Source organism: Protopterus annectens, chromosome 1.part1, assembly GCF_019279795.1.
Source record: "Protopterus annectens isolate FY-2018-M chromosome 1.part1, PAN1.0, whole genome shotgun sequence".
Classification (NCBI taxonomy): Eukaryota; Metazoa; Chordata; order Ceratodontiformes; family Protopteridae; genus Protopterus; species Protopterus annectens.
In genome coordinates this window covers 237,617,797-237,631,571 of record NC_056726.1, presented here as the reverse complement: position 1 = coordinate 237,631,571, position 13,775 = coordinate 237,617,797, and the positions used below count along the sequence as shown (strand labels likewise).

At 35.9% G+C, this 13,775-nt stretch overlaps 1 protein-coding gene across 1 annotated transcript in view; it reads left to right on the top strand.

Moving 5' to 3' along the window:
* SLC35F1 (solute carrier family 35 member F1) overlaps positions 1-13,775 on the top strand; it is a 1,996,989-nt gene that overhangs the window by 1,376,058 nt on the left and 607,156 nt on the right. The window contains exon 3 of the mRNA XM_044074280.1: positions 11,238-11,365. Coding sequence (XP_043930215.1) covers positions 11,238-11,365 — 128 coding nt within the window. The remainder of the gene's footprint in view (positions 1-11,237; positions 11,366-13,775) is intronic.

Below are 13,775 nucleotides of genomic sequence, written 5' to 3'. Positions count from 1 at the left end.
CTATACTTATATGTGTTATGGACATTACCTAGACTTATTGATTACTTCTGTAAATTAATAATGTTATAAGTTACTCATGATATTTTTATTATTTGTTAATGCGGTAGCGTTGTCGCCTCACAGTTAGACGTTGCACGTTCGATTCTCAGTTAGAGTGTCTTCTGTGTGTTGACATGCGTGAATGGGCGTTCCTTCGTTGAAGGTTGTGCATTAGGCCCGGCAAGCCAGCATGTAGAAATCTACTGCCAATCATTAGCGGACCGGAGTTCCGCTGTGGTGACCCCTAACTGGGAAAAGCCGAAAGACAGTTTGTTAATGCTGTTACTGTTGTCTTCTGTATATGTTATGTTACTTCCCCTTGACCTAGGTTGCGGCTGAAAAGAGTCTTGTACCAGCCCACTTACCAGGTCAACAGACTTTAAATAAATAAATGATCTTCCTGTGTTATTGCAAGCAAACACCTTGACTAATGTTCAGCTTATCTATGATACACACACTGAAGCTTTAAAGACATCTCAGTTAATAATGGCCCTTTTCCTGCCTTGCTGGTCAAATCATAACTCTACTGGACATGTTTATTATTCATTCAGTCACTCTTGGTCACTCCATTGTGTCATTTTTTTTTTTTTTTATCTGTTAAGCAAAGCAATGGTTAAAACCCTTTTATTTGAAGTTCACACTAAGCATTTTCTGTGGGATGAAGAAAAGTGCCTTCCTTAAGGTCAAGTAGGCCAGTCCAAGTGGATTATAGTTTTTGCACTTCTGTGTCTTCAGCTGTGCTACTGAAAGATAGATGGGCAATACCTTCCCTCTATAAACCCATGTCAAGAAAGGCCCATACCCTACCACCCTTTGTTTACTGAGTGTTTCATTAAGTCAGAATGTTACTCACTGACGTAATTGTCTGTCTTTTTTTTTCTCCCTACCCTTTCTGAATAAGTACTTGTTCAAGCTGAGTGGACATGCTGCACATTTGTATAAGTGGCTACAATACTTCCCATCCACCTCACCAGAGTCTTGGGCTGTGACTAACTGGGAACTTGTGTAATACCTCTTTCAGTAATTCTGCTAACAGCTCAATACATTTGAACTTCTTTCAGTCTATGAGTCCTCCATTTCTTAAAGTGCCTCCCCCCTCTGAAGCTCAGCTGAAGTTATGCTTTTTTTGGTGTAGCCACAGATAGAATGCTCAATTACTTCATCTGGCTGCTCTTAGATGTGTTCAAATTACCTTCTTCAGCAACGAGACTCTCAGTCTGGTCTTTTAGCTCTTGTCAGAGCAGTCTCTTATAGCTTTGGCAAAATAAAAATGTATTTTATTCAGTAGTTATTCAGTGTTTAAGTTCTCATATTTTAGCGGGAATTTCACTTTCCAGGGTATCCCCTTTTTGTGTGCTGTTGTCTCACTATTTCTTTATAATGACACCAAAGGCTGAATGATGCAGTTCATATAGCAGCATTGTAGAAATGTAATGCTGCATTGTACAAATAATTTAATGCTGCATTGTACAAATGTAATGCTGCATTGTACAAATAATGTAATGCTGCATTGTACAAATGTAATGCCGCATTGTACAAATGTAACGTAACATGATGCAGATGGCATTGCATAGGAGGAAGTACCACAGAAATGTATGTGCATTCAGGACTGTACAAGGGGATTCACTGCATCACAAAAACAGAAGTGCCCCATATGCGCAGACTGTTACAAGTAAAAATCCATGAAAAGGACGTTTGTAGAGCTATTGTAAGACTAACAGTGCAAAACAAAACTCATAACTGGAGATGATATGGAAGATGTAGTCATCAGAAGAGTGGTACATGATTAAGGATGGTAGTGCTAGACAAGTGAACATTTGAAGGTGAAACTCAGACTTTTATTTCAACTGTACAAAATATACCTGTAGTATATGTGTCCTACAATTAGCTGTACCTGTACCTGTCAATTAGTCTGTACTAATTGACTTCCTGCCCAAGTAATCTAAAAGAAAACTTTATACTTCCCCTATGTATTCTTGAATTCATTCACTGTTACTGACCTGACGGTCTCCTCAGGAAGGTTGTTATACTTATCTGCTACTTTTCTGTGAAACTCTAGCTCCTTGTTTTTCATATGGGCTCCCTTATACCTTCTGACTCTGTCCTGTTGTTCTCATGCCTCCTGGGACTCCTCTCCTAGGAGCTGTCAATGTAAGCTTCTGTATAGCTTCAGATGAAGACTGTACAATGTGTTTTCTTTTCTTTGCTCTTGTTGAAACTGTGTCTGTCCTGTCATTACCTTCATGTATTCTGCAGAACTTTGTACAGTATTCTTGGTGGGGTACTGTCAGCTGCTTTGGAAGATGGCTAATTGCTTATTGTTTTCTTATTTTTCATCACAGTACTCTAGCTGTCTTCCTGTTTCCTAAATTATCATTAATTTCTTCTTTTTTTTTTTTTTTTTTTGTTTATTCCCAGTACTGTTTTCTATTCTGCATTCAGTTAAAGCTGCCATGTTTTCTCCAGTGCTGCAGTGTCTCTTCTCATCCTTTCTGTATCTTCATCTGTGTCTGACTGCTGCAAAACCTTGTCTCATCATTAGAAAATTGAACTGCTCCTTCCAGGCCCATCTGTAAAGCCACTTGGAAACACAATGAAAAGGACTAGCACTGGTAGTGACCCTTATGGTACTTCACTGAGTACCACCCTTTTAACTGTATGTTCTCTGTTTACTGGAACCTGCCATATCCAGTTGTATTGTCGATGTTTTATGCATGCTGCCACCCTTGAAGTCACTCCACTTCTTTTTATTTATTCACTAACCTTTTATGCGAGACCATACTTGTTAATGTGTGGGAAAGTCACATCCCATGTAACCAAATCAAATTCTGTTTATTTATTTAGCTACCATTCATTGACCATTTAGCCTCAGTATATGAAAGGCCTATTTTAACCATGTTAGAAATGTGCGGAGCCGTGACTACCTTGCATTGTATGGCATTCAGGCTTCCAGATACTCTCTTTTTTTTCCTATAACTGCAGTTCCATAACTTTCCCCATAGCCGAGATCAAACTGAGTGATAAGCTGTGTTGTTGCTGCTTTCAGGAAGGGGAATTATTATTTGCTGTGTATGAGTAATAAGGAACCTAACCCTCCCCCCATTGTTTACTACTGAGTGTTATCCATTTCCTTTCATGTCTCTTACGATTCCAAGATTTTTATCAGGATGTATTTTCTGCAGTTTTACATGCTTTTCACTTATTTAAATAAGCATAGGAGTATAAGTATAATTCTGGCATTGAGAGAAAGGAGGGTGGATGTATACAGAATAAAAGGAGGACCTTAATCAGTATTGCATGTCAGCTATGCACAAGAAGTCATTAGACCACTGTAAATTAACAAATAAGATTTTATAAACTGAATATCAAAACTACACTGAAGACATTTCTAATTAATTTTTTACTGGCAATACCATTCTGGTAATTCTCATTTTAATTGGAGTCCTGAGGTGAAAACCTCTAATGTGTATGTAACAACACTGATAAATTTTGTAAAATAATACATTATTAATGAATTCAACAAAATGCATAGCATTGTGCAAAATGTACAATGGATTTGCTAGTCACTCAAGGGATGTGCACAGCACTACAGAAAAACAATAGGTAAAGATGAAAAACAAAATACAGAATGTAGCTTGTGCTCAACAGAATAATATAATACTAAGGGAAAGGTGGTTAAAGGTAAAAAACAAAATGCAGGGTGTAACTTGTGCTCAACAGAATAACATGGTGCTAAGGGAAAATGTGGACAAGGCTGGAAAACAACATATAAATTGTACCTACGTATCATTATAAGGATCTAGGCATACAGCATCAGATGGACATATTTCCATAAGAACAAGATATCTGATTAAGGTGAGAGACAAAAAATATATAAGAAGTGGAAGAGAGGTCAAGCTACAACTTTGAAAACTGAAATAAACAAGCTAGACAAACAGATTAAGTATAATGTGAGACAAGATCAAGAAAAATTTGAAGAAACTTTATATAAAGATATTGAGTATAATAGGAAACCCTTTTATAGATGCATAAGATGTGGAAGGAGTAAAGACACACAAATTGATAAACTGTGTGCAGATTCTAAATTTTATTCTCATACACAACAGATTATAGATATATTTACAACATCTTATGCAAAACAGTTTAGCTCCACAAAAGGGGTGCTAAGTTCCCCTAGTGACATCCCGGTAACCCTACACATTGGAATCAAATTATATTATATAGAAAACGAACTGCGCAAACTGGATCCAAACAAAGCACAGGGAAGAGACGGAATTAGTAACAATGACCTGAGAACACTTCAACAAGAACTTACAGTTCCATTATATATATTATTCACTAGGTCCTCAAGATTGGAGACGTGCTTATTAAACCTGCTTTTAAGGGAAAGGAGATTAGGACAACCCCAGAGTCATAAGTCTACTTTCATGTTGTGGAAAAATAATGGAGGTGATATTGGGTACATTATTGTCAGAACTGGAGAGGTTGAGACTTAAAACGATATATCAGCATGCATATGTTGAAAACAGATCTATTACCACCTGTAACATGATGTTCTATAACAATATAATAACAGATATGAATGAAAAATTGTGTGTGATGTAATTTATATAATTTAACTTCAGCATTTGACAGGGTCATACAGTAAACACTGAACAATAAATTAGTACAACAAGGTACTGATGTACTGTTGATAAGATGGATAGCTTCATAGTTTACAAATAGGACATGGAAAATATCATACAGCAACTGAACAGGCGAAATCCTTGGTTACAGTCAGGCTGTCCCACAGAGTTCTGTCCTAGGCCCTTACTTGTTTAGATTGTATCTTTCAGACCTAACTTTTTCACCTGAGGTGTTCTGCAGTCTATATGCAGACGACCTGAAATTTTGTAAACTGATTATATGTTTACAGATAAGGCATGTCTGCAAAATAACTTGACTAAATTGACCATTTGGGCACAGGAGAATAATATGCTGATAAATACATCAAAAACTAAGCATATGAGATTTGGTAGGCATAAAGTGAAAGGTGAGTATTTAATACAGCACACAGTGATTGAAACTGTAGACTCATTTAAGGACCTGGTATATGGGTAGATTCAGCTATGTGTTTTTCTAATCATATCAAAGGACCTGGTATATGGGTAGATTCAGCTATGTGTTTTTCTAATCATATCAACCAATTGGTTAATAATAGTTATAGAACTATAGGTTGTATAAAAAGATTTATAAAGTCTAGGAAATAAAAAATAATGAATTCATTGTTTGTTAGTTACATTAGACCCAAACTTGACTATGGAATAACAATATGGAAACCCTATAAGAAATAAAGCATGAGTAAACTGGAAAGAGTTTGTTTGTTGTTGTTTGTCTTTCGGCTTTTCCCGGATAGGGGTCGCCACAGAGGATTGGCTAATGATTGGCAGTTGATTTTTACGTACCGGCTTGCCAGGCCTAACGCACAACCTTCAACGAAGGTACGCCCATTCACGCATGTCTCCAAGCAGAAGACACTCTATCTGAGAATCGAACCGAACTGGAAAGAGTACAACGGAAATATACCAAGGGTATCCATGGATGTGAAAATTTAAGTTATTATGAAAGACTAAAATATCTGAACTTGTACAGTGTCTCTTACAGATATTTAAGAGGAGATCTTATTCAGGTATATAGGGCATTTACAGACAACTACCTCTGGGAATGTTTGGGGTTATCAAACGGTAGTAAAGAATCATTAGACAGCCTATGTAGAAGGTTATATAGGAATGAGAAGTGTACTAATTGGTTCTCTGACAGAGTAGCTGAGGCATGGAATGGACTACCAAATTACATTAAAGCAAGTACTAGTTTAGATATTTTTAAAAACAGCCTGGATACTTATTATGGGAACAAATATTTGTATGTATGTATGTACATATATATATATATATATATATATATATATATATATATATATATATATATATATATAAATATATATACACATATATATATATATATATATATACATATATATATATATATATATATATATATATATATATATATATATATAGGTACAGTTATATGTACAACAGAGCATATTACCAGAGAAGGAGAGCTGGTTTTCAGTGTGAAACAGTAGTACCTAGATACTGAGTAAGGCACAATAGCAATATGAAAGGGAGTTCAGCAACTAATATTTAACCAGCTAAATAGCCCAGATTATTTGCTAGAAGGACAAAGAAAAGTACTAGTCAAGAAGAGGAATAGAAGTTGTACATGGCAGGACCAGTTGCCAAGGTCATAATGTCTAGGTCAAGGTTTAAGTAATGCCAAAACTGACCATATAGGGTCAAGTGGCAAGGAAAGAATATCCAGGTCAAGTTTAAGTATCGCCACATTAGCATTTTCCCTGCAGCTGAAGATTATTTTCCCAGATTTAAGTGCTCTTTTTCAGGGAGGTAGCTGAGCAGACACGAGGGATAATTACAGCATTTGCAGTCAATAACAGAACAATGGGTATCACAAAGTTATTTTTTGTTTGCATAATATTACTTGGCTTAACATCTGGTGACCTGGGTTTTTTGTGCTTAGTCCTCTAAACAATGATGTTGTAGAGGGAGAGAGACATTTAGAGAAGTATGTCATTTTATGCGCACATTTTGGTTAATGAGAGGTAATTCATCGTCAGATTCCAGCCAGTGCTAATTTCTCAGAGATAACCAGTGATATGTCCAGTTTTGGTGGCTTGTAGTAAAATGTTAGCCTATTGCAGGTGTGCTGTGGTTTGTAGTGAAAAGACAGAAGAGAATGAGTAAGATGCTGTGCTGTGTATACCAGAAATGAAAGAAGGAAGGAAACAGACACGGAGAGCCTGGCTTTAGATGAGACATATGTTCTTATTTTGCACAATCTGCCAAATTGTTGATTAGATATGGTCACCAAATTGTTCACAAGATTGTCCGTGTTCTCAATATATTCCTTCTCTTTAGTAGCTAACCATGTTGTACACTAATTTGTTGCATTATAAGTTATTCATACAGTCTTCATACTCATTGCCCTTTCCTTAGGCGTCTTTTGATTTGTTATTCCTCCTATACCACCTGCTTCAGGAATATATAGTTTTTTGCAGTTTTTAAACATTCAGCACCTTTAGTTTTTTGATGATCATTTAGGGTTCTTTCCTTTATGAAAGGAATGGGATTCAAAAAAGAAATTAAAAGAAAAAGAATGGTAAAACTATATATCAGTACCCAGATTGGAGGACAAATGTTCTCCAGCAGGGTATTAATGTACAACTAGAGAATGGGCAAACTGTACATTAGCACCCTGATTGGAGGACAGATGTTCTCCAGCAGGGTATTAATGTACAGTTAGAGAATGGGCAAACTGTACATTAGCACCCTGATTGGAGGACAGATGTTCTCCAGCAGGGTATTAATGTACAACTAGAGAATGGGCAAACTGTACATTAGCACCCTGATTGGAGGACAGATGTTCTCCAGCAGGGTATTAATGTACAACTAGAGAATGGGCAAACTGTACATTAGCACCCTGATTGGAAAACAAACATTCAGCAGAGTATTTATGTACCAGTAATGCCTGCTGAAAAACGAGTCTGCCATTTCTGGCAGTATATCAAGCTGCCTTGGAGCTCGGACTGTGAAAACAGAACTTCCGCCATTATTTTATGCTCGCTAAGCAGTGGTTTTGCTGTTTAGCAGGTGTAAAATTTGAAAAGAAAAAGACAAAAGTGTGTGTGTGTGTTTATGTCTGTGTGGGATCGCATGTGTGCATGTCAGTGAAAGTGAGAGGAGCAAGCCATTATTTTACACTCGTTAAGCAGCGCTTTTGCTGTTTAGCATGTGTGAAATAAAAAATAAATAAATAAATAAATAAAATAAAGCATGTGTGAGAGTGTATCTGTCCATCACAGTAAGAGAGAGAGAGAGAGATCGAGCAAAACAGAAAAGTGTATGTGTCTTTGTTTCTCTCTGCATGTGTGAGTGAATGCGTGCATGAAAGCAGAGACTGTGTGTGTGTGTGTGTGTGTGTGTGTGTGTGTGTGTGTGTGTGTGTGAGACAGAGAGAGAGATGGAGAGAGAGTGAAGTGTCAAAGTGATCAAACGATCCTCTGGTAGCATGTGAGAGAGCATGAAGAATGAGAGTGATTCCTGGCAACAACAGCAGTTTTACATTTCTCTCGATCTCTTTGACATACCTGTCAGCCTCTTAGCTCAAGAAATCTGGACCAACCCTGACATAATGGGGGGGGGGGGCAAATGCTAATAGGAACACATTTTAAAATAATTGGAGGACAAATGCTAATAGGAACACATTTTAAATAGATAACCCAGTGGTTTGTCAAAAAGCACATTTTTTTATGAGAAACAGACCAAAAATATGAAGCAAAAATCTAGACATTCTACAAAAATATGTACAGTTGAGAGGTATGCTGTTAGATCAAGGTATATGGATAAGTCTAAAATGAATGGGACAAAGGCTCAAAACAGGAACATATTTTAAATGATTTGTGTTAGCATACATTTTCTGAAACAGAGGTGAATGTGTGATAGATAAAGAGTGAGTGAAATCTACCCCTGGCAAGAGCAAAGAGGTTTGTATACTTCTGGACCCTTCAGCTGAAGAAATCTGGATAAGGCCTAAAATAAAGGGTAACAAACACTCAAAAATAAGAACAGATTTTAATTATTGCTGTTATAAAATTACAAACTTAAAAGGATTTGTGTTAGTGTGAATTTTCTGAAGGAAATAAAACTATGAAACCTCAAATGTATGTCATTATTTAGTAACTTCTATCTCCAATGACTGGCAGTAAACCAAGCGTTTTACGAGTAAGGGACCAAAAAAATAAATTCCTGTATTTTTTTTAAAGTGTTAAATTTTACATGTGAAATGCTTCCTCCAACACCATTAACATATACTACAGCAACTTTGAACGTTAGGCGGAGGAACTATTTTACATCCAAAAATTATAAAAAAATAATATAGTAATAAAAAATATAAATAAGTAAGGAAAACACGACAATTTTACAGAGAGACCATTCTCTAAGCACAATAATGCCCTCCAGGGTACGTGTTAATGTGTAATTAATGCCCTTCCAGGAGTGCAGGGGCCTCACAACACCCCTGGGCGAGCATTAATTACACATTAACACATACCCTGGAGGGCATTATTGCTTTCTTATTATGTATACTCATAACAAAGGTAGAGACGATGAAAGAAATATTCACACACATCAATTTATGTAGCTGGAAATCAACAAGGAGTTTCACAGTGACTGAGAGAATAGCATTGCTGCCTCACAGCTCTTAGTTCTCTAGTTCAGTTCTTTGCTGGGGTGCCTTTTGTGCAGTCTGCACGGCCTGCCTTTGTCCATTTGGATTCTGGATGGGTTCTCTGCTTTCCATCCACATCCCAAAGGCATGCTGTAAGTGAGAATGTTAGGTAATCTGCAACAGTTACATACCAAAGGGGGCTTATACTCTATGATGGGACTGACGAGGGCCGAATACGGTGGTATGATGACCTCTCTGCACCTTGATACCATACCCTTGTTTATAAGCTGAGCAACATAGAAGGATTTTTTGACTAATTTGGACACATGTTGGTCAAATGCTAAGTTCTATCAGTTTTTTAAGAAGAAGAAACAAAACATAAAGATCTGTTTTGTGTCATGACTACAAATGAGACAAGTTCTAAATCTGTATGTAATCACAAATCAACAGTTCAGAGCAGAATTTGAAGTTTGTTTTTTATGACAAAGGATAATACCCCTCATGCACACAGTTAAGTGGGCTTGCCCCCGAAATCTCCTTACTTAATATTTTCAACGCAAAGTCCACTACACATCAGGAAAAAGGGATTTCACCTGTAGTCATTTCATGCAAAATTAATTCATTTTACATTCAACAGTGTTTATAAAAGTATCTATCACAACTAGCGTATGCAACAATACAACCTTCTGGTAAATCAGACTTGAAGAAGTTGTAGAAATTCTACAAGACATATACTTTGCTTTAAACTGAGAGATAAGAAATAAATTAAACTGCTTTATTGCATACATTTGTTAGGTAACCTCTGTACAGTCTACAACATTATTGGCTGCTTTGTTGTGCTGGATATTGAAAAATTACTACAGTGGCAAATGTGTTACATTAATTAATGTAGCACTTATTAGGATATATTTTAAGCTGATTTATTTCCAAAGCAAATGCTTCATAAAGAACATTACATGGAAATTTGAAAGACTTAGGCAGCATATTTACTGCAGTAGGTTAACATTTAATTTTATCTGCTTGGAAATGCTTTCAGAAATGAAGATTGGAAAAAGAACTGACATCCATAGACAAAGAACATCTTTACACAACTAATGCTCCTCCATACCTCTCAACCTCTTAGAGCAGGAAATCTAGACAAAGTCTTAAATAAAAGTGGGACAGAGGCCCAAAAATAGGGACAATTTTTAAATATTGCTCTTACAAACTTAGAAAGTTGATAGAATAACACATTTTGCATTAGCATGAATTTTCTGAAGGGTATGAAGTCTGAAGCTCAAATGACTGTCATTACTGTTTAACTTCAATCTTAAATGATTTGTCACTAATTTACCAGAAAACCACAATTTTATGAAAAATGGACAACAAATATGAGGCAAAAATCTGGACATTCTGCGAAAATCTGTACAGTTGAGAGGTACGATCCTTGCTCCTGGTATTATACACTAATAGCAGAAATACAGCACAAGAAGACCCATTTTATGTTAGTTTTTTCTGATAATGTTGGGTCACCATTTCCTGTCTTACTTTTCCTGCTTCCTTAGACTCACAGTATATTGCATTTCAACTCTTTAATGCAGTACTAGGCAAACATGACACTAACGTTTCTTTCTATTGTGTGGGAGTTATTGGGGATTAAATAATAGTTTGCAGCAATAACAACATGTTTGTTGTTACTCTGGATGCATAATATCTCAAAGGAAACTTTATTTACATTTTGGCTGTTTTCTGATTTTAAATATTAGAATGTTCCTACTGAATCAATGTGGACCAAATTCAGAATACTTATCCATTTATCACAGAATACTATGCTTTTATAAGTGTTATGGTTGGGAATGAAATTCTAGTTTCATTGCTAACCTATCCATCTTATAGCTTCTGAACTAACCCATTTTTTTCTAATTTCTTTTCAGGAGAAGAAAATTTGCTAGCAATATTGAAAAGAAGATGGTGGAAATATATGATCCTGGGGTTAATAGATATAGAAGCCAATTACCTGGTCATCAAAGCATACCAGTATACAACACTGACAAGTGTTCAGGTAGGTGCAAAAGGCTTTTGTGGGCTAATTTACATTAAAGACAAACAGTTCAAAGTGCCATGAAAATAGAGAGAAATTATTCATTAAAATATGCATCACTAAATGTGGTATAATAGATCTTGTCTAACATCTAAAAGATGATATGGCATGACATGCAAGTGATATCTAGGAACAGTCGTGTCCTTTGAATGCATAGTGTGCTCAAATTACCATGTAATCTAATAAAACAGCTGTTATGGGGTAGACAGTGTTGAATTAATATCATTTAAAATTAAGACATTACTACATGAATATATAAAAATTAAGTAAGATGATAGTTATTAGACATGACCCTCCCTTTCTAAAATGCCCATCAGAATGGTATATAAATGCCATGTAATTTTATTTGGTTAACTTTAGTAGCTCCAAAGAACTAAAGTAAAACTATAATGACTAGATGCCTTGAGCTGACAGTGATCAAACAGTATATATATGTTGTATTTCATTACAGTTGTACTTTTGCAATTTATTCTGTTCTAGTGATTCTGGCTATGGAGAATATGCAATTGAAAAAGAAGACTTTATTGGATCTTCTTTCTTCTGTAGCCAACAAGTCCTGGGGACCAACGAGTTAGTGACAATGAAAATGATAATACTGCTTCCTAATAAATTCCCCTTTTATTGATTACATTAACTCCTATATAAGGCAACTACAGTGGAGCATTAATTGATGTTAAGACATGTTTGTGGGCAGACTTTGGTTTTGTTTCACTTTCTCTTATTTTTGTTCATTTGTTTATATTTTTATTATGCTGTACCTTTAAGGAGGCCTGTATATAAGGAAGTGATGTATGCAGCCCTTTTAGATTCTGATGAAGTTCCTGGTAGGAATGAAAGTGCTAAATCTTGAATAAAGCATCTGGCTTTCACAGCTTTTTTTTCATACTTGCTGGATTTATCTGCAGTCGTTTGGCCTCCCTCAGATGTTGACAGCGTTTTACTTTTGGTTATTGGTCATTTACTCCATCCCCTGTCCTTTTGCAGTTTTAGCACCTTTTATTAATCTTTTGGTAGGAAAAGCAGATGCTTCAGCCTGATTTGCTATATAACATGTAATTGTTAACATTACTTTTTACTTGAAAATAAATGATATGTGCAATTACCTTAAGAGGTGCAAAACAGCTTGAGGACTGTGCCAAACTAATAAAATAGCAGATTTTGTTCTCCCACAGTTTTGTGTATAAGTATGGATATAAAGTTTTTTTTTTGTTTGTTTTATTTTTTTAAACTGTCTACAAACACAACATGGCTGCAGTAAGCAGAGACAGAGTTTGGCATATTGATTAAGCTCTTTACCACATAAACAAGGTACGTTTGATTCCAGCTTCTGGTTATTGGCTAGGCTTATAAGAGTCTGTATGAACCTTTAAGGCTACATCTTTCTTGTTTGATAGATTAAATTACTACTTTATTTCATCCAGTAGGTGGCCTTTATTGAACTCATACCACTGAAGTGGACTTTAATATCAGTGTCTAGTGCCTCTGGAAATTCTTTTGCTGTAATTCCAAAAATCATGGTATGTCAGTACAAATAGAGAGAACATTCAATGGGTATAGCTAACATGTTCAAATACTATTATATGCAGAAATTAGAATGCTTACAGTTTTACAGCTGTTTAACCCAGTTTATTTCTGTGTAATGTTTAAATGATTCATATTTTAACAATTTTGACATATCACTTGCTATCTGAGTAATAGCTGTATTTATAAATGACAGCTGTTGAAATTGCAATCCCCACACAATAGAGAAAAGCAACAAAGTTTCATAATGTGGGAGTGGGGTTAAAAATTTACAGCAAAATGTGTGTTAAAACATCATGTCTATCGTATTCTGTTATTTAGAGTCTCTGACATATTCACACAGTTTCAGAGGATTCATGATAATGTAATATCTGGCAAAGCTGAATGTTTAGTAGAAGATATGGTTAAAGTGAAGTTCCAGGTGAACAGTTTGTCTTCAACTCTTAGCCTTTCGTTGGGTATCTCAGCCAGTTGCCTAAACCAGGTGAGAGAGTTTATGAGTGCTTCTTAGCAGGTATTTGTCAGCAGCATAAAGCAGTGAAGTCTCTTCTTTTACAAATGGCATCCATTTATCTATCTTTGTGGTTTCACTTCAATTTCTCCATTATAGCCTCCTGCAGTCTTTCTTTAGTACAGTCATTTGTTAACCTCACAAGCAAGCTGATCCAATGTGTAACATTTTGAGCAACAAGCCAAGCCAGAAAGAAGACTGCATGTACAGCATATGTGATCAATTTACAACAGCTGATCAACCAGTAGGTGTTGGAATTAAACAGAAGCACATTTAGAGAATCCATATAAACATCAGGAGAACTTGAATTCCCACACATCAGTAATTGGAGTTCAGGAA